The following is a 20,732-nucleotide window of genomic DNA, read 5'->3' on the forward strand; positions in this document are numbered from 1 at the left end:
ACACATGTAAAACACTTGAAATGCACTTCTGGAAAGCTCATATATGCATGCAAAAATAATGCTTAAATAGAAATGCCTACAAATTGCTCTGCTCAGGTGTGAATGCAGCAATGTCATCAGATCATACCTACATGGACAGCTGTCCTCTTATGTCTCAGACCAGCCTTAGGTTTTGATCTGTGCTTTACTTGCCTTTCTTTTTGTTTACTGGAATTTTGTCTTTGCAGCTATATGCAGTAGGAAGATCAAAGTTGCGCACATTGGTTGTATATTTACAAAAAGTAGGAGTACATATCAAGTCCACAGAGTAAATTAGTCCTGGAAAATTTGTACACGTAGACCAATTTTACAGCTAGTCCTTAAAAATACTGAAGAGGTCCAAAGATATTGAGTTAAACATCTGAAGTGTAAGAAAAGTAAATGCAGACAGTCAATTTCTTCCAAATTATAACATAAGGGTCCATGCACATTGGGCTTTAAAAAACACCAGTTCTTTTGTCAGAAAAAACGTTGATAGGCTCCAGGCTGCCAGAAAACTGCTCTCAAAAATTCAGACCAGAAGGATTTTTTCTGTCTCTAAACTCTGAGCTGAAAATACGCCTCTAAACATCCTTTTTAACATTTGTTAAGCCCAATGTGCATGGACCCTTAAGATGATACTTCTACAGGGTACTCAACTTGTTTCTTACCTGTTAAAGAAGGATAGGCAAAAATCACCCATTAGTTCACAACCCTACACAAAACACTAAGCAGTTAATACAAATTTGAAAATCCTTACCATTTAGGAGAAAAGTCTATTTGAATTTTCATGACCTCATCTCTGTAATTCAAAAGATAATAGCAAGTGCTCTGCCAAGGAGGAGGTGTAACAGCAGGGATTACATCATATCCCCTCCTCTCTCTCTGCAGTGAAAGGAAACTACAGTTCCCATCAACTACAAAGAAATAGTAGTGAATGTAGGCGGGTACACTAGGCCTGTACATGTTGAATGTGTCTGAGAGTTTCAGTCCGCCCACCACTGCAAGTGGGACTGAATTACATTACTGCTTCCTGGAGAAAGAACTACAGAAGGGATGTGCCAAGACCAGTGGCTGGGGGAATAGGAGGCATAGCAGCCCCTGGTCTTACAAACAGGAAACCAAAGAGAATTAACGGTTTAATTTGAAAATGAATAAGCTATTTCAGAGCAACTACTGAGTGAACCAGAAGATGGATGACATATATAGCAACAAGGACATGTAATTATGTTTTTCCCAGAGTTCTGCTTTAATTTTTTTCTGTAGTAACCATTAAATGAATGTGTTTAAGCAGTGTACCATTACATCAGGCATGGTGTCATTTGTATTTAATTCTGTTTTGTTGATCAGGTCATTTGGAGTTGTCCTGTGGGAGCTTCTGACAGGGGAGATTCCTTACAAAGATGTGGATTCCTCAGCTATCATATGGGGTGTGGGCAGCAATAGCCTCCATCTTCCTGTACCATCAAGCTGCCCCGATGGATTCAAGCTTCTCCTGAGACAGTGCTGGTCAGTATGGTAGAGTTGGCATTCCCGAACTTGACTATAATAAAAGTCCCTCATTGTTCACATGGTCTTCCAAGATATAAATTGTTGCTATGTACTAGTTGGAGCTAAAAGAGCTACAGAATACTCTGTATGCAGAAAAATATGTCCATATGAGTGCTTGCATAAACAGAGCTACTACTGTTTTTACAGGCTTTCATATTAGTGTTTTTTTTCCAAATGCACACGTTTCATATATACCTGTGTACAACATATTTTGTGATTCATTCCTATTTAGACTACAGCTGGGGTTACCAGGCAACACAAATACAGGTGTATTTTACACTGTACATCCATATACCCGCAAATATGTGCAGGAACCCTTAGTGCATAAGTGAGCCCGCTTTTTCACAAGGTTCAGATAGGTGACATAAGGATGTTCTTGCTCATCTTAGACAGAGGGTGGAAATACAATTCCTTTTCCTTTTTTTCTGCATTCAGAAGTGCTGGTATTTAGAATAAACATTTCTATAAAGTCCGTCTGTAAAACAGTGTTTCTGGACACACAGATGACTCTGCATTGCTTCACCCACTGTCATGAAATGAGAAATAAACCCCTTATTTGTTTTTTGGTTATTTATGATAGGAATGAGATGTGCAGGATACGTTCTGTTTTAAGACCCTGTAACCAAGATACAGTATTGTGCATTTATGATACATCTTAGATCAATCCACAAAAAAGTGATGTTTTGGTTATACAGGTATGTGGAACATGGTGGGCTGAATCATTCCCTGGCTTCTTATATGTACTCCAAAAGCAGGATCTTCTTTCCATAATTCCAAAATCCAGTCCTGTCCACTTGGGACTCTTGAACATACTTGCCCACTTTTGCATATTCCACATCCTATCATTGTATTGTCTCTAATATAAAATAAAATAACAAATATGAGGGAGAACTGGAACCCATCCTAATCGCCACAGAATCTATGCAGACCCTGGGTCTCAAGCTCAGATATCTAACCCATAGGCTTCCTGAGAGATATAATAAATAGTCAGGAGGTTTAACTCTCTGCCATCTGCCAAAAAAAAACAAAACTAAAGTATCAATTTTGGGTGCACGGACCCTTTAGTTCACAAAAAAAAAACCTTGTCCTTACATTTATTGCGAGTCATTGAAGAACTGTTGTTTTCATCTTGACAACAAATTATAAAGTAATTTTGTTGTCCTAAAGCTGAAGAAAATTAAAAAAATTAAATACCCCTTGAGGTTGGACCCTCGCACCTCAAAGGTAATTGCTCGTCAGGTCTAGGTGTGGGGGAATAAGATGAAATGCTAATTTTATTCCTCAGAGGCTCCCAGTACTCTCCTCTTCTCTCTGATGCTCTGGGTTGTGGGCAGGCACTCACTGTCTTCACTTACAGTGCAGGGATCCTGCATTGTATGTGATGACATCATGGCGTGACTGTAGGACAGAGCGCGGTTTTGGGGGGCCAGTCGCATGGTGTAGTGAAATCCAGCCAAAGCGAGGAATCAGGTAAGTATTACAGCTTATTCCTCAACCCCTAGACTTAACAAGCTTCAACCCTTGCACTGTGGGGAGGCCCCACTACAAAGGGTAATTGTTTTTAAATTCTGAGTGGGGCTTTAGGTCTATATATATTACTCTTGACTCATTATAGACTATCTTCTACCTTAAACAGGAACAGCAAGCCAAGAAACCGACCCTCTTTCCGGCAAATTTTACTGCATTTAGATATTGCCTCTGCTGATGTCCTGTCCACCCCACAGGAAACCTACTTCCAGTCACAGGTATGTTTTTGTACATTCCATTCACAGCTCGTGTTTTGCTGCATTTTTTGTCTGATATATTTTGCAGTTAGAGTGTCACTAAACCCACAACAGTAAAATTAGTCTGTATTTGCAGTAAAGCATGCTTGTTATACTCACTGTGGAACCTCTGCATTGTGTAAAAGGTCCTGTTTTCTCTGCCCCTCCTCTTGTTCAAATGTCCACCTGATAAGACAGACTGAACCAGGGGCGGACTGACCATTTGGAAACTCGGGCACTACCCAAGGGCCCGGGGTCAGTAGGGGGCCCCATGAGATACCCCTGGTACCTTTTTCACAGGCTTTTTTGAGTTTGGGCAAGGACACAGGGGCCCCATGATCCCCTATTGCCCGGGGGCCTCATGAGTTGTCAGTCCGCCCCTGGACTGAACCCGTAGTCACATGCACATGCTCAGTTTAGTGTGTTGCTAGATTTCTTTTTTTCTTGGGAGAGTGCATGTGATCAGAATATGGCCAATCAGCATTGTCCAGACAGAGGTCAGGGTTTTTGCATACTCCTAGAGCAGAAAGAAAACTCCTACAAGCTTTAACCAGTGCTCTGCTGAAGTCACAAGACTTCTAACTGCTGATGAGAAAAGGTATTTAGCAGTTTATGAAAAATAAAGATAAACAGCGCAAACATAGACCTCTACATCAAATCAACATACAAAGTGCAAACATATATAGAAAATTAATTTATAATTAATTAGATTAATAGTGAAGTCCATCAAAATTAATAAACCAAAGTTCAAAAAATCTCAAAAATATATTTTGTGCAAAAAGAAATTTTCAAATTCTTCTTCTATTATAAAGAAACTTCCACCTTCCACCCGTGAAAACCAACATCAAATACACTCACCAGATATAGGTGAATAAAACGCCTTTAAGGAATTTATGGGCTCCTAAACCCTCTTTCGTATCCACGAGTGGCCTTAATCCTTGATTTCACTTATGAATGGTGTTTTGCAATATTACACTATCTGAGGTTTTTTTCTCCCTGGTCGGATGGTGGAGCCTATGCTGGAGGTGAGGATTCCTACAGAGTGGATACGAAAGAGGGTTTAGGAGCCCATAAATTCCTTAAAGGCGTTTTATTCACCTATATCTGGTGAGTGTATTTGATGTTGGTTTTCACGGGTGGAAGGTGGAAGTTTCTTTATAATAGAAGAAGAATTTGAAAATTTCTTTTTGCACAAAATATATTTTTGAGATTTTTTGAACTTTGGTTTATTAATTTTGATGGACTTCACTATTAATCTAATTAATTATAAATTAATTTTCTATATATGTTTGCACTTTGTATGTTGATTTGATGTAGAGGTCTATGTTTGCGCTGTTTATCTTTATTTTTCACAATTTGTGTTGACCACATTGCACAGCAGCAGGATAGAACCTGAAGTAGGGTGTTTCACTGGGCGCAGGAAGAATTTTTAGTTTATTTAGCAGTTTATATTTACTAAAATAATTGCATTTCCATGTTGTGTGTACTGTGGGAGACTAGATATAGTGAATGCAGGGCCCTGGGTTTAGTAACACTTTAATCAATAGAAACAATTGAATCGCATTTTGCCTCACATTACCATGCACTTTACATTGCACATCAATGTGCATGGATGCACAACATGACATCCATTGCAATGCTTCCTGACATGTTGGTGCATTTCCATTGATTTCTTATTCCAACCTGTTTTTATTTTATAGGTGAAAAACCAGGTATATTTCACCCAACATAGAACTATCAGTGTCAAAAACATTACAGTAGAGATACAGAAATATTGCCAAGTTTTGTGTCTTTTATAAATCCCCATTTAAAACATCTGCAGGTCTTATAACACTATGTTTGGATGTCATATGCGAAACCTGTGATTTCTTATCCATACCATCCAAAACAGTGCAAACATTTCATTGATTTATAGAAAGCACATAGGTGTGAATGCAGTCTTATACTGGCATTTCTTTCTGGTAGAGTAAGCATTACAGATTGGACAATATTATTCCATTTTTTTCGCTTGTACTGCTTTCCAATTTTGCAGTCTGTATGCAGTTTTCAGTTATTGTTCAACTTTGTTGAAGTCCCTAGCATAGGACAATAGACTTATCTTTAGTTCTCTGGTGTCCAAACAAGGCACGAAGCCCTCTACAAAGAGAGGTCTATCCTTCTCTGCAGTACCTCGCTCTCTTATGCAGGCCATAGACGGGTCGTTTATTGGCCGAATTTTTGTCCGACCGAAAAATCAGCCGATATTCACACCGTTAGTGGGGCAATGCCGTCAGCCGTTTTTCGCAGATCTTCTCGTTTCTTTTTATCGGTCATGCTGGAAAATCTACGAAAAACGGACGTTTTTCATAAGCATTGGTGGCAGCATCCATGGCAGCAACAACCGATTTTTCATTTATCGGCTGACAATTCGGCCAATAAAAGGCCTGTCTATGGCCAGCCTTAGAACTCATGCACAGGATGTTATAAGAACACCATTAGTGTTAATTATAGACAGCTGCATTAAAAACACAAGTTTTACTGTGTTTTTTCATATGCATTTTGCTGCGTTAGTTTTCTTTAGCAAAAAAACACCACCGCCTTTTTTAACTCCCACTTTCATACAATGCAACCCTGAATAGTCATTGTGTAGTTGTTTAGTTGCCATTTTGAGAGCTGTTTCTTCTGTGTGGAGCGCAGATATACAGTTGGCCATGCTAAATGCATACATGCGCTACACTCAGATGAAAAAATGTTCATGTTTCATCTGCATGGAGCCACACAGCACAGGTCAGACAATGGAAGCAAGAGCAGCAAAGCATACTGGGAAATGTAGGAATTTACTGTATAATGAAAATTGCCAGTGTCCATTGCTTTAAAAAAAAAAAAGGGTGAGTTTCAAAAACGTGCCTAGCCATGTTTTGCCACGTTTTACCACATTCAACAGTGTTAGAGCATTTTTACAGCTGAAAAACTCTTTTTGAAACATGGTAGTTCTGGGTTTATTAAATCCTGAAAATTCCCTGCCAACAAATGCTGATAAAAGCCTGTGTGTGCATGGACACATAAGGGTTGATTTACTAATTGCAAATAAACTGTGCACTTTGCAAAGAGCAGCTGCTCCAAAGTGTAGTAAATGAGTAGAGCTCTGCTGACTTCCATCATCCAATCATGTGCAAGCAAAAATGTTGTTTTTTTCTATTGTCCTCGCATGTGATTGAGTATTATTTGCAAAGTGAAGCTTTAACTCATTTACTAAGATGTGGAACAACTGCTCTTGCAGAGTGCAACTGCATTTTGCAAAGTGCACAGTCTATTCACCTTTAGTAAATCAACCCCATAGGATAACATGCTGGGGAGTTTGTTGGCTGTAGAAAAAAACACATGACACTGAAAACCGCAGCTGTAAAAATGCCCAGTGTGCATGAGGCCTTAGCATGAATAGAGGCAATACAGCCAGGATATTACACAATAACCTTTTAATGAAAGCTAGAGCTTGTGCATACTGGTGTTATTTTCCTCTATTTAAACCGTTCAATTGCATATCTTAAAGGAATTGTCTGCTGATCCATGATAGAGGCTCAGATGTAGTTAGTGTCTTAACACCTTCCTGCCCACCCTACAGCAGATTGATGGCAAATCGGGACACTCACCGTCAGGGGCGGACTGACCATTTGGAAACTCGGGCACTTCCTGAGAGCCCGGGGTCAGTAGGGGGCCCCATGAGATGCCCCTGGTACCTTTTTCATAGGCTTTTTTGAGTTTGGGCAAGGACTCAGGGACCCCATGATCCCCTATTGCCCGGGGGCCCCATGAGTTGTCAGTCCGCCCCTGCTCGCCATTGTGACTGGGCATCATACAACGTCCTGTCAAAATGAACCGCGCAGCGGCACGATCTGTCACCGTGTCCACGGGACACAGCCGATGACATATCACTACACTGGCCCGTTGCCAGTATCATGTGACCACTGTGACCAATCACAGCAAATCACATGTTGATTGTATACAATGGATGGCTTCCTGTCATGCCATCCATTGTATACAATTATGTTGTTAGCTGTGACTGGTCAAGGCAGTCACATGATACAGACAGGGTCAATCACAGCCCATCTGTATCATGTGATCAGCTTTGCCCAATTACAGCTAATCACAACAAAAGACTGAATTAATCAGTTTCATTCAGTAACAATGATTGCAAACATCAATGAAATACATTGGTATTACCAATCGTAATGTGTTCAATTAAAAAAAAAATCCTGATCACTTGCCCAGAGTAGTTCAATGTTACTATAGTAACATTGTATTGCTTTGGTCACAGTGTGCTGAAAAATAAAATTGTAAAAAAAGAAAAAATGTAATAGAAAATAAAAAAAATAATAGAAACATTTGAAAATAAATATACAAATTCAATTATTATTATTATTATTTTCACCAAAGAAATGTAGCAGATACATTTTGACCTAAATTTATGAAGAAATGTTATTTGTTTGCAAAATTTTATAACAGAAACAAAGAAAAGTGCGTTTTTTTTCAGAAGTTTCAGGTGTTTTTTGTTTTATTTAGCAAACAATAAAAAAAACTCAGTGGTGATTAAATACCACCAAAAGAAAGCTCTATTTGTGTGAAAAAAAAAAAGAATATAGGTACAGTGTTGCATGACCGCGCAATTGTCATTCAAAGTGCGACAGTGCTGAAAGCTGAAAATTGGCCTGGGCAGGAAGGGGGTATAAGTGCCTGGCATTGAAGTGGTTAAGAATTACAGCTTTATCAACAAAAAGCAATTTTAAAAAAAACAGCTTTTGTTGTTTTTTAAGAAGGACAAAGTAGCTGTTCATTACAAAGTAACGGTACTGGGTCAGCACTGTGTTAGTTCTTAGATCCTGCCAGCCACTACATCACTAGTGTGTCCAGTACAGTAGGGACTGGAGGACAGAAGCACAGTGTGCAAAGGGGGAACAGGCATCCCAAACACCCCAAAGTGTGAATGGTGTAGCAAAGAGAGCAGAGATCAGAGGCATGGGTGGGTGGAGGGAACAGACAAGTATAGTCCTCTTCTTTTACAAGGACCTTTTTTTTTTTTAATGTGACGAGAGAGTCATATTAATAACATGTACATTATAGATTAGTGAATTGAGCCTATAAAGTGTGTAACTGGGAATAGGTGAGTGAAATGGGTAGAGGATAGGGGATAGCCATGGCCAGGAAAAGAAGGGAGGAGATAATCTAGCGACAGAGGAATACCTAGGATCTATGGTCCTTGATGCACGGTTTAAACTGGGTCACTGTCATATCTCATACAACAACGTCTACTATTCTAAGCTCTTATTGAAAGTGCTGTGGCTATCCCTAGGCCTGGTACATTAAGGCTTCAAAACAACAAAAGAGAAGGCGCACCAACCTAGTGCATTACCACATTATAATTTGTATAAAAAGAGTATAAAGCAATTGGGTACTCAGATACGCATGTCATACACCAGCATATCTAAAGATACAGACGAGACCACCTCCACATCCACCGTATTCAGCTGGTAACATGGGAAGACCTCTTAGAGTCCATAAACGGCTGGCTCAGCCAAGAGGAGAGTCTATTCTATCCTTTAGCACCACACCTGAGTGCAGGAGGTTATGTTTTGAGCTACATCAAGGCTTCAGCCTGTATAGGAGGAGTGTACAGCAAGCCTCTACTATGAATTTGCAAAGTTTCCAGCCAACGTCCAGTATTTTATCTAAAGCCTTTGAAGCACCCTTCAGCTTCAGTTTGGGAAAGTTAGCAGGCTTCAGTAAGGGATTACTCACAATTATTGTACAGTAAAATTTACCATTTCTTTTTTTTTCCATTTACTGAAATGTTGCAGTGTGACATTTCATTAATTTCTATGCACCACAGCTCAGTAACAATGCATAGAAATGCAGAGAGAATTGGAGCTGTGGTTGATCTGTGGTTGCGGGATGGAAAAACACTGACTTGTAGCAGACTTCTGCACTGTACTGCAGCTCACCTGAAGGCTGCGTTCAAGTGTGATCAGGGCACATAGAAAACAATTGTTTTCTGTGTGCCTTTTGTGGAGACTTGTGTTTTTTGCTGCTGAGAATTGCAGGTATTGGCAAGGACATACAGAAAACAATGTATGTTTAACAGCTCTTTTCTGGAACTGAAGTCTGCTTTAAATTATTATTATACAGGATTTATATAGCGCCAACAGTTTGCTCAGCGCTTTACAATATAACAGGAGACAATACATGATAATAAATGATTCAGCAAAGCTGAAGGCTTTGTAAAAGCTACACACATTGTTTTTTCACATGCTTTAGACCGTATTCACAAGGTCTTAAATAAGCATGTAGCAGGTTTCAGCAGCACTCTTATAAAAGGGTACCTTTGAGAATACAGATTTTTTTTTTAAAAATGTGCAGGATCTGGTGCTGTCATCCTGATCTTGATTTCTTTGCTAGCGAGTTAATGATATGAAGCAAGCATGCAGCTAGTGAAGTCTGGTTCCATCCACTTCCATGTCTGTGGCTTTAAAGATAGTAAAGGCAGGAAAAGCATGACAATCCATATCCATAGAAACCTGTGTAAATCTAGCTTTGTAGAGGCTCTAGCAGTGGATGAAAGAACTGAAAATAGGAATGAGAGTTGAAAATAAATGCTGCTGTAATCTGTACACAATGTATATGTATAAAGAAAAAAAAGCTGCCATGGCTGGGTCCTTTAACCTCATGTACTCGGGATAGTGGCAGACAGAGTCATCAAAGGGCCCCTGTGCAAGACCAATGTATAGGCCCCCTATTACTCTACAGTACAAGTAAACACTTATACTGATTGGCAGATAGAAGAGCCTTGGTCTGCGTGACAGTGGAAGGTGTTCCAACACCCATATGACCCACATGCAGGGGCGGACTGACCATTCGAGCACTCGGGCACTGCCCGAGGGCCCGGGGTCAGTAGGGGGCCCCATGAGATGCCCCTGGTAACTTTCATAGGCTTTTCTGTGTGTGGTTTGACTGTGGGCGAGGACACGGGCCCCATGATCCCCTACTGCCCGGGGGCCCCATGAGTTCTCAGTCTGCCCACATGTGTTATAATTGGGCCCCTAAGTCCCAGAGGGCCCAGTGCCACACAGTGTTCAAAGGATATACTGTACATGGAGTATTGTACCCTTTGCACCATCAGTACTCTCACCCAAGGTAGAACACTAATGCAAAACAGCTGTTGCATCTTTATTCTGAAGCTGTCCAGTGTTAGGTTTGTAAAGTTCCAAAGTTTGCATGTGTACAGGATATAATTGGGTTTATTTAATAAAGCTGGAGAGTGCAAAATCAGGCTCGCTTCTGCATGGAAACCAATCAATTTCTAACCTCCGCTTGTTCAATTAAGATTTGGCAATAAAACCAGAACCTGGTATCTATGCAGAGGTGAGCCTGATTTTGCACTCTCCAGCTTTAGTAAATAAACCTCAAATATGTCTTTACTTTCAATTCTAATTTCATACTTCTTGATTTACAGGCAGAATGGCGGGATGAAGTGCGACTACACTTTGAGAAAATTAAGTCAGAGGGGACATGTTTACAGCGCCTGGAAGAGGAATTGATAACACGTCGCCGCGAGGAACTCAGGTGCGGTTTAGTATAAGAATGTAAGACAGCTAATTACTTCTCACTTGACAGGGTAAATCTTGATTTCTCAGCAGTTTCCCTCATTACATCATGTTTTTGTTCCATGACAAATGGAAAAGGAACATAATCTGACAAGTGAGATTTAGTCTGCTGTTCCTGATGTATGAAATCAGCCTCATGGGTCTACATGAGAAAAATGTTTTGGAAATATGGTGTAAATGACACAGGCCATAATACATATATGAAAACTTTGCTGAAGGTAAAATATCTTGTTGAGTATAGCAAACAATAAAATATATTAATCTGCCAAAATACATATCTATACCACCATGTACTACAGTGTAACCAGCAGATTTTCTCCAGGCTTCCTATAAATTCAGTTTCCTCTGTTCCAGGTGCCAGCTTTCACCATGGTTTGTCTCCATACTCAACAACATACCATAGAGGCTACACTCTAGAATATGATCCAGCAATCTAAGGAGTCCCAATAAAATCTGCCAGTGACTTTTTTTGGATTCTGTTTCTTGCTGCACTGATGAAAAAAGTAGTTTCATACTGCCACACTGTACAGCATAACCAGCAGCAGGGGCGGACTGACCATTTGGAAACTCTGGCACTGCCCGAGGGCCCGGGGTCAGTAGGGGGCCCCATGAGATGCCCCTGGTACCTTTTTCATAGGCTTTTTTGAGTTTGGGCAAGGACACAGGGGCACCATGATCCCCTATTGCCCGGGGGCCCCATGAGTTGTCAGTCCGCCCCTGACCAGCAGCTTTGCTCCCAACCTCCTATAAACTCCATTTCCCCTGCTCCAGGTGCCAGATGTCATCATGGTTCACAACAAACATAATGACATACCATGAAAACAAAAAATGGAGACCTTTAGTGATTTAAGAGTCCATATACAACCTACCTAAGCTTCTCCCTCTAACACTGTTCACTCACTCAGACCTTAATTGTTTAAACTTTTTATTGCCACTCCAAATTTTACATTTTTGACACACATACTAAATGCAAATAAAAACAACTAACTGGTTGTTTGTCAGCTTTTCACATTTAAAAAGTCAGTCCATCCAAAACATATTTCAGTTTTGATTCACAGTACCTGGTTAGACCACCCACCATCTTCTTCTATGTTCCAGGGATTCTAGCAGGGTCTGCATATATGCTGCTTTCCTGCCACCTCAAAAGGAGCCCACTTTCAGGGCTTTAATGTAAACATTTGTTAGGGGATTACCTTGATCGATTGGATAATTTTATGTGATGAAAAACTGGTTGAGCTGACTGCATTGCCTGGCAGTAAGGATGAGCTCCAATGAGATCCTAGTTCGGACCCACCTGAGCAATCTTACCAGGAAGCTGTCTTCTGTATTGTGCTGATCATAATCAGCCAAGGTATTCTCCCCCCTGCACATATACAAAGGGCATATATTTGTGCAGCTGCGGGCCAGGGAATGTCTCAGCCAATTATGGTTGGCTCGGCATAGTGACAGCTTTCTGGCAGGATCACTCAGACTAGGATTCTGACAGCCTTGCCTACAAGTTGCCATATGTATAGCCAGTATAAAACTTCATGGCAGGGGATCCTATCTACAACCAGAGATATAAAAGAAAGAAGTGGCAGAATTGGGTGTAGAAACTTATTATGATCACTTGCAATAGAAATGCTATTGTAGGTGTTCACATTTTTTCATCTAGCAGCAACATTTTTGAATGGCTCGAATATTAGTGTGATATAGTAAAAGCACTCCCAATGGGAATCCTCAAATTGAGGAGAGATAGAGATCTTCTGGTATACACAATAGTTGGACCACTCCTACTTTAGGCTCCATGCACACTAGCGTTTTTTTATAAGTTAAGAAAGGCTAAAAAAGACGCTGGCTTGCAGCATTTTAGTAGTGTTTAGGAGCATTAGTGTTATATTAACATTTTTACAGCACATGAAGAAAAAAAATGCTCGACAAAAAGCTGTTAGGAGTGTTTTAGTAGCTTTTAGGAGTGTTCAGCATTTTCTTTCTGCCAGGAAACTCTACAAAAACAATTTTTTTTCTGCTCCTAAATGCTGAAGGTTGAAAAATGCTTCTAGCATACAATAGTGTGCATGAACACATAGGATACCACTATTAGCTTCTAGGAGCAGAAAAAATGCCCATAATAGCTTCTAGAAGCTTAAAAAAATGGTAGTGTGCATAGAGCCTGAGGGTTTGACCATTGGATACACCACCTCTCTGTCTCTCTTCACCCCCAACACCCTACATCTTTCCTCTTCCTCCTTGGATGCAGGATGTAGGCCTCTATATACTGTAAACAACTGAAAATTAAAGATATAAAGGGTAGTAATATCTAAAGTCCTCAGCTCCAGAGTCTCTAAAGCACATCCACAGGATGCCTTTGTATGCCTCTTGTGACTAACAGGTCTCTCTATGTGCTCAACAACAATGGTTATATTCTCTAATAAAGTTAGTGTTTTCCAAAATTAAATTTTTTTGTAGAGTGGTAATGGGTTAGAACCCCTGTCATATTTTTTATTACTGTCTGCGTCCTGGGGAGATATACCTTATCTATTTCTCCTGGTAATCATTGTCTCTAGTACAAAAAGTGATGGGAAATGCTAATTTTTCGAATGATCACCTGGACTGGGAACAGTTGTAAAAATTCCAGTGCAGACACTTGTTCTGGTGACAATTGATTTTGTTAGCGAGTCTGTATATAGCTCTACAGAACAGACAGTTCACAGTCCACATATGTTTATCTGCTGCTTCTCTGCTAACAGGAAACAGGAACTTTATTGTAGAGAAAATACATAATGTTTAACCATAGATGCAGCTACGAACGTATATGCACTGCCATCTACTGGTTGAAGAATATATCTCTACTGAATATTGAATTAGTTGTTGCACAGAATAAATGGACACTTCCAACAGATTTTTACTCACTTCCTTCTGTGTCTACAGTACAAGAAGTGAAGGGAAATCTTTCCATTGGGACACAGGTGTCCGTTTATGAACCAGCGGTAATAGATCGCTGCTCAGTTCTCCGGCATTCTCTGAGAACGCAGTTCTCCTGTGAATGCAGTTTATGAAGCAGTTCTCTGAACGAAGGGAGAACGGTCTCCAAACGCTGGAGAACGGTCTACAAACTCTGGAAAACGGCTGATTTTACTATCTCTGCTTAGTTTTCGGTCCCTCTGATTCTCCAGCTCTGGGAATCGCAGCTATTCTCTGTGTCATAAACAGACACCATAGTTAGCTAAAAAAAAAAAAGAAAGAAAGAAAAACTGACAGTGGCATAACCATTGCCTACACTACAAGAAATAAAAATGATTTTCACTTTAGATATACTTTACATCGATATGCATCTTAATGTAGATCACGTTTATTTTTTCTGTCAAGGCATGCTCTGGATATTCGAGAACACTATGAACGCAAGTTACAGAGGGCAAATACACTGTATGTGGAACTGAATTCTCTCATGCTTCAGCTGGAGCTAAAGGAGAAAGAGCTTCTCAGGTTGGTAAAGAGCTATTTGAATTTCTTTGGAAACACAATTATATTTGACAAAGTTATGACATATTGCAAGTTTCATTGGACAATTTTGCTTGATGAATGGGTATCTGTTCGACACATCAAAGGCTAAGATACATTTATGAAACAGTATTGCTCTAAGAGATGTTTATAAAGCACAATACACCTTGAAAGCCAAAAAGCAATACAAAATCACAAAAATCAACTGGGAAAAAAACAATTGCATAATAATACTAATAACATACACAGCAAATGACAGAATTCAGCTCAACATTTTAAATAGGGAAAATCTCAAACACATTTATCAGGTAGCAATAGACACTGGATTATTGTGGTCAATTTGGTCAGTCTTGGCAGGATCAGGAGATACCGTGAGCTTCACATGCAAGCAGATTCCCTCAGTTTGTTCCTAGGGGGTAGGGAGAGGGGGAAACAAACTACCAGTCTGACCTTGAGTGTATGAGCCACCATAAAACATCACAGCATCTGTTATTAACAATTTTAAAGTTGGATTTCTTTTTTTTTTTTTTTTTTTAGAAAAATTGGCTTTTCTGTACCGCAGTAATGCAAGACAGCTTAGTCACTTCCCTGCTCCCAGCCTGTGGTTGAACAGGGAAGACACAGTTTTAGACTGAGTCCATAAGACTGTTCCCTCATCCCAACAGCATGTTCTTTTCTTCCTGTACTTCACAATATATGTGAAGCAGTTTTTTTTAAGATAATCAGTTCTCAATACACCTTAGATCTTTACAAGCATGTTGACCAGCATCTTGCCTCTCAGAGCTCCAATCCAATACTTTATGATACAAACAGCCTCAATAAAAAAACATTAGACTCCAATATTTGAGACCAACAGGTCCTTAAAGTGTTTCTAAAGGTAAAAAATTTGTTTACAAAAATAACAAACATCACACTTACCTGCTCTGTGCAATGGTTTTGCATAGAGCAGCCCCTCATCTTCTCTGGTAGCCCAGGTAAGTATAACGGGGGATTTGGGGGGAGCTGGATACAGAAGTTTTTTACCTTCATGCCGAGAATGCAGGAAGGTAAAAAACTTCAGCCTTTAGAACCACTTTAAACTGTAGCTGCAACTAAGGATGCATTGTTCAAACACACATCAGGTTGGTGTGTATTTTATATGGCATTTGTACAGTTAGACATTTGGAAAGCAGTACCAGGGTCTGAGACACAAGATTCTGGTTTTTGTCCTTTCATGGATATATTTTCTGGATGTTAATAGTCCAATAGTCTCAGCAACTCCTTGGCTTACAGCTCAATTTATTTAGCATCCATTTCCCTCTAAAGCTTGGTGTCCCAATCCAGATATATCCTATAATATTCAAATATTCAGTTCCAAATTAAAACTCTTGGTTTGTAATGTAAAAATTGTAGTTTGGGGATATTAGATTGAAGATTGTTTTCAGAAAAAAATAAAGTGTTAAGTCCTATGTTAATACCATAGCTTTTTAAATATTGTTACTAATATTATATGTAATAAATGCCAGATTATTCTGTAGTGCTAAAGAGTATAGTAGAAAATTAAACCAATGGAAAGCTGGTTATGCTCCCAAGAGATTTTGTTGGAGTTTATTGTATTGTATGTCTAGTGAAATGCCTCTGATATTTACAGGAGAGAACAGAACCTGGAGAAAAAATACCCAGCCATTCTGCGACAGCAACCCCGGCCATCAAGCACTGTGGAAAAACTAATCAAGAAAAGAAATGTACCCCAGAAATTATCGCCACATGGAAAAAGGTCAGTCATCCCACAAGTCATGCTTATATGTGACATGATTCTTGTCATGAGAGTAATTAAAAGGGTTTCCGTGGAATGCTTGAGTTCTGTGAATGATTGGGTATTAATATATGTTAGTGTCTACCTTCCACAGCATCCAAGCAACTGAAACCCCCTCCCCTTACTTGCAGTTAGTTGAAGTGATTGATGGACTGAAATGCATCTACCAAAAACAAGGGACATCTTTTTCCTGGAAAGTAATCCTGCCTTGGAAACAAAACAGTATAGCTGAGCTAAATGCTGGATAGTAGCCACATAAGTTTTCAGATCTTACCTTTGTAGTTGGGATAATTTTCTGATAGCATCATTGGAACCCCTTTGAAACTCCTATGCACATACCACTTTATAAAAGTCATTATTTGCATAAACTTTGGGAGGCCCGAATGTGACAATGCTTGGGCCTGGCTCTATTTTCAGAGGGCTCAGTGGTGTGTATGGTATAGTAAGGGGACTTAAAGGCAAATTTGTCTTTATTACCGTTTTTTGTGGCAATTTTCCAGAACAGAACAGAGAAATATAGGTGATATATACAAATAAACACAACTAAATCTTGAGCAAGGAGATGACCCAGGGGAATAGTTGCGTATAATTATACTCATTGGATAAATTAACGGATCAAGTAGCAATTGGTACAGAAATATCTAGAAGATAATTCTCAGGGAGCTATCCCTGAATGAGATATAGAAAACACTGAAAAGGTACCTCCCTCTGTACAATACAATATAAAGAACTAAAAAAAAAAAAAAGTGGTATAGAAGTTTGGAACGAAAATAAAAATAAAGAAAAAAAAGGGGGGAACCTAGTACTAGAGACTAAAAAAGACTAGAAATGAGAGGGGTCAGGAGGCGGGGAAGGCAAGGGGCAGGATAATAGCAACACAGCGCCCGGGCCCAGCAGTGTGACCCAATGGGCTGGTAAGGGGACTTACAGAAAACTGGAATTCCATTATTTTGTGTGTGATCTCTTCCTTCCTCGGGTATTCCATTTTATTTAGATAAAGATATGCATTTAAAGATTTTCCCTGTAATGCCAGCTGGTGACAAAATCTAGTATTGTTGCACAACCTGAAAGTTCAGTGAATTAAAATAATAATAATAAAGATTTGTTCACACAAAAGCTTATGCAGCAACTCTAGAAACCATATTGCAGTTCTGTAGGACACACAGGGTAGCATATCCAAAAGTGAATATGTTTGATTTTTTTTTACAATAAGCCACAATGCAGCAGATGTGAAAACACCTTTTTTGAAAGCATGAATATGCTTTCTGATTGTGTTACTAATTGCAGAATACCACAAGCAGTGTAAACCATACTGAAATATATTTTTGTAATTGGATTTCTAGTCCACCAGTCATTTCAAACATCAGCAAGGAGTTGTATTTGTATGTTTTATCTATTGCCAACCAAAACTCTTCAGCAAATATTGTCAGTCTCACAGTGCTTAGATTGTTCACTACATCATGTCTGCCCTTACCACTTTAATAACATGCAAGAACAATGAGATACCAGCCAAAATTATCCTGTAAGGTCAGGTAACATTCCCTTCGGCAGTGGTGGCTTGAGCAAGTCAGCTGAAATTTTCCAGTTCAGTCAAAACCATATATATGTTTGCTGTCCATTGACAATGTTTGTTGGATTAAAACAATATTATTTTTTTTTTATGTCCAGGCCAGATATTTTGAAATCTGAAGTGTCTAAAGACTCTGTCTTGTCCCCCTCAACACCATCTGGTTGCCAGAAACTGCCACCTTCTCCAGGACGTGGTCGTCGGGGAAAGCCTCGCTATCGGAAAGCAAAAGATGTAGTCAACCTGAGGGCAGCAGTGACTCCTGAGCCAACGCCACAGAGCCAGCCACCCCCTCGTGACCCACACCCCTTATCTTCTTCCAGCCCCGATCTGCTTTGTACCCCTTTAGAAGCAGAGGCTCGTAGAGGCAGTCAGAGTGCAGAATGTTCTCCAGTCCGTTCACTACCTGGACCACCAAGCCCTGACTCCCCCTCAGGAAGAACCACTGGGGGCAGAGCAGCTAGAGGTGGACAACATCTGACACCCGCAGCAATGCTGTACAGAGCTGCTGTAACCAGAAGCCAGGTATGTATATTTAAAGCAGTTCCATAATATGAGGTCTTGTTTGGGAATGTTGCAGTTCTCAGACCCTTAAATAAGTGGCTGAGAGAGGGTAGGCATTTACTGGGATGTGGGAGTGCTTGGGTGTATATTGTTTGGGTCTGTGTGGATAAGTGGAGAGTCCTGAAGTTGTCACAATGTAAGATTTCAAAGTGTAGGTTATAAAATAGAGGTTTAGTGTGCAGTTTTGTACAACATAGGCAAAATCTCATAGAAAAGAGCAGTGGATGCAGAGTGCTTTTGCATTTTCAAATTACATACACAATCTCTCTGTTCATTACTCTCCTTTAATTATTCTCTTGAAAGATCCTACAGATGGATACCATCATTACAATTGGCACCATAGTGCCAACTCCTATATTATGCTTTAGATACCATTACTATGTGTACCTCCTCAAAGGCCCAACATTAGAGGAGCAGTAAGTGGGCATGAGGGACAAATGAAAGGCCTTTTCATTTGATGATTATGTGTATAAAACCTTATACCAATGTCTGTAGAAAACATGGTAATTCTCAGTCATTTCTTTGTTTGTCTGTCAGAAGCGAGGTGTGTCCTCTGAAGAGGAAGAAGGAGAGGTGGACAGTGAGCTGGAGATGGAGAGGAAACAAAGGTAAGTGTACATGGACTTAGAAGGTAGGAAAAATCAGTCAGAGGTTCCCATTTCTCCCTGCTCTTCTCTGAAGGAAAACATGGCATTTATCTAAAGTCTTGCAATATAATAGGACACATTTTACATACTTATTTGGGTTGATTTTCTAAAGGCTAATAGACTGTGCTCCTTGCAATTGCAGTTTCTCCAGGCCTTAGTAAATGAGGAGAGGCCCTGTTGACTTCCATCATCCAATCATATGCAAGCAAAAATGCTGTTTTTTTTTCTTTGCATGTGATTGGGTATTCTTTGCAAAGTGAAGCTTAACATCATTTACTAAGCTCTGTAGCAACTGCACTTGCAAAGTGCACATTCTATTTGCCTTTTTTAAATAAACCCCATTGTGCCATAATTTCAGCACCCTATGTCATATACAGATTTATAGACTCTTTACATAATGACTGTCAAAAAATGCACCTCAATCAATACATCTTCAGGTTTCTCATCTAATCAACAGACTTGCTTTAAAATAAGGGAACCAGTAACTCATTGCTGCATTACCAAGTACAAGTACAATACAACAAGTACAATAAGCACAGGCTCCATGTGTATACACAATACACACACGTTCCATATTATTGAAAAAAGCAGACTGCTGTTTTCATATAATGCACTTTCAGAATCAATAAACATAAAAAAATTATATTCTGCCTACCTTGAAATAGGGACACAGGTATTACACGTCCCAGGACCTGGCGACTGTTATACCTGCACCCTCTATTGCATCATGAGTACACAGAGCATGACAGGCTTCAACTATATACATTATAAGGACTGAAGCTATTCCAGGTCTGATTAGATGTGATGTGTCAAGGAAGAAGAGATTTCACGTGCAAATCTTCTTTTAGATTGTTGCTTGGCTAACTTCATCCTTAAACAGGCTATGTTTTCCTAGTTGTTGTTCAGAAAAATGGTGAATGCTTTGAAAAACCTAAAATGTCCTGCTCAGTTTAGCATACAGATTGTTCCATGGTGTTGTGCAGGTGGCAAGCGGGGATGTCCCAGCATCAGTCTCCAAGTTCAGAAAACCTATCAGATGGGGAAGAAGGGAACACTACAGACCTCTCTCACAGTGTCACCCCTGATGTGCTCAGCACCAACACGGATGAACGTCCAGATGAGCGCTCAGAAGACCTTGCATCCCAAAGCTCAGAGCCACCATTGGATCTCCTAACCCAGTCTGATGGCCTGTCTGAAAAAGAAGCGGCAGTGCAGAAGGTGAAGACACAGCTTAGCAATGAACAAACAGCAGCAGAGGTGAGCTATAGGAAAACAATATGGTGAATTTATCCAGAAGCATAAATCTGCATTTCATGTAGATATAAAAAGTTGGTTAATGCCGTTATGTAAAATGGATGTAAGCACTGGATTTCATGTTGTTTGTAGCCTCCTGTAATCCCCTACATGGCTGGGATTTGTGACTGGTAGAGGGAGGGCCAGCACTAGGAACCAGTAAGGCTCTACTGCCCTGTACATGTGTTGACAGGGAACCTGTTAGCTGAAAAGAGTTGAATTACAGCCAGGGGCGGACTGACCATTTGAGCACTCAGGCACTGCCAAAGGGCCCGGGGTCAGTAGGGGGCCCCATGAAATGCCCCTGGTACCTTTTATAGGCTTTTTTTTGGGTGTGCTTTGATTGTGGGCAAGGACACAGGGGGCCCATGATCCCCTATTGCCTGGGGGCCCCATGAGTTGTCTGTCCGCCCCTGATTA

General features: G+C 40.1%; 1 protein-coding gene across 2 annotated transcripts in view; it reads left to right on the forward strand.

Moving 5' to 3' along the window:
* MAP3K12 (mitogen-activated protein kinase kinase kinase 12) overlaps window positions 1-20,732 on the forward strand; it is a 169,623-nt gene that overhangs the window by 142,840 nt on the left and 6,051 nt on the right. For both annotated transcript variants that reach the window (XM_089691439.1, XM_089691440.1), the window contains exons 6-13: window positions 1,369-1,527; window positions 3,206-3,314; window positions 10,816-10,925; window positions 14,315-14,431; window positions 16,077-16,202; window positions 17,910-18,333; window positions 18,910-18,980; window positions 20,003-20,276. In XM_089691439.1, coding sequence (XP_089547565.1) covers window positions 1,369-1,527; window positions 3,206-3,314; window positions 10,816-10,925; window positions 14,315-14,431; window positions 16,077-16,202; window positions 17,910-18,333; window positions 18,910-18,980; window positions 20,003-20,276 — 1,390 coding nt within the window. The remainder of the gene's footprint in view (window positions 1-1,368; window positions 1,528-3,205; window positions 3,315-10,815; window positions 10,926-14,314; window positions 14,432-16,076; window positions 16,203-17,909; window positions 18,334-18,909; window positions 18,981-20,002; window positions 20,277-20,732) is intronic.

Source organism: Staurois parvus, unplaced genomic scaffold, assembly GCF_062004578.1.
Source record: "Staurois parvus isolate SC_StPar_1 unplaced genomic scaffold, SC_StPar_1.0 ptg000562l, whole genome shotgun sequence".
NCBI classification, from domain to species: Eukaryota; Metazoa; Chordata; class Amphibia; order Anura; family Ranidae; genus Staurois; species Staurois parvus.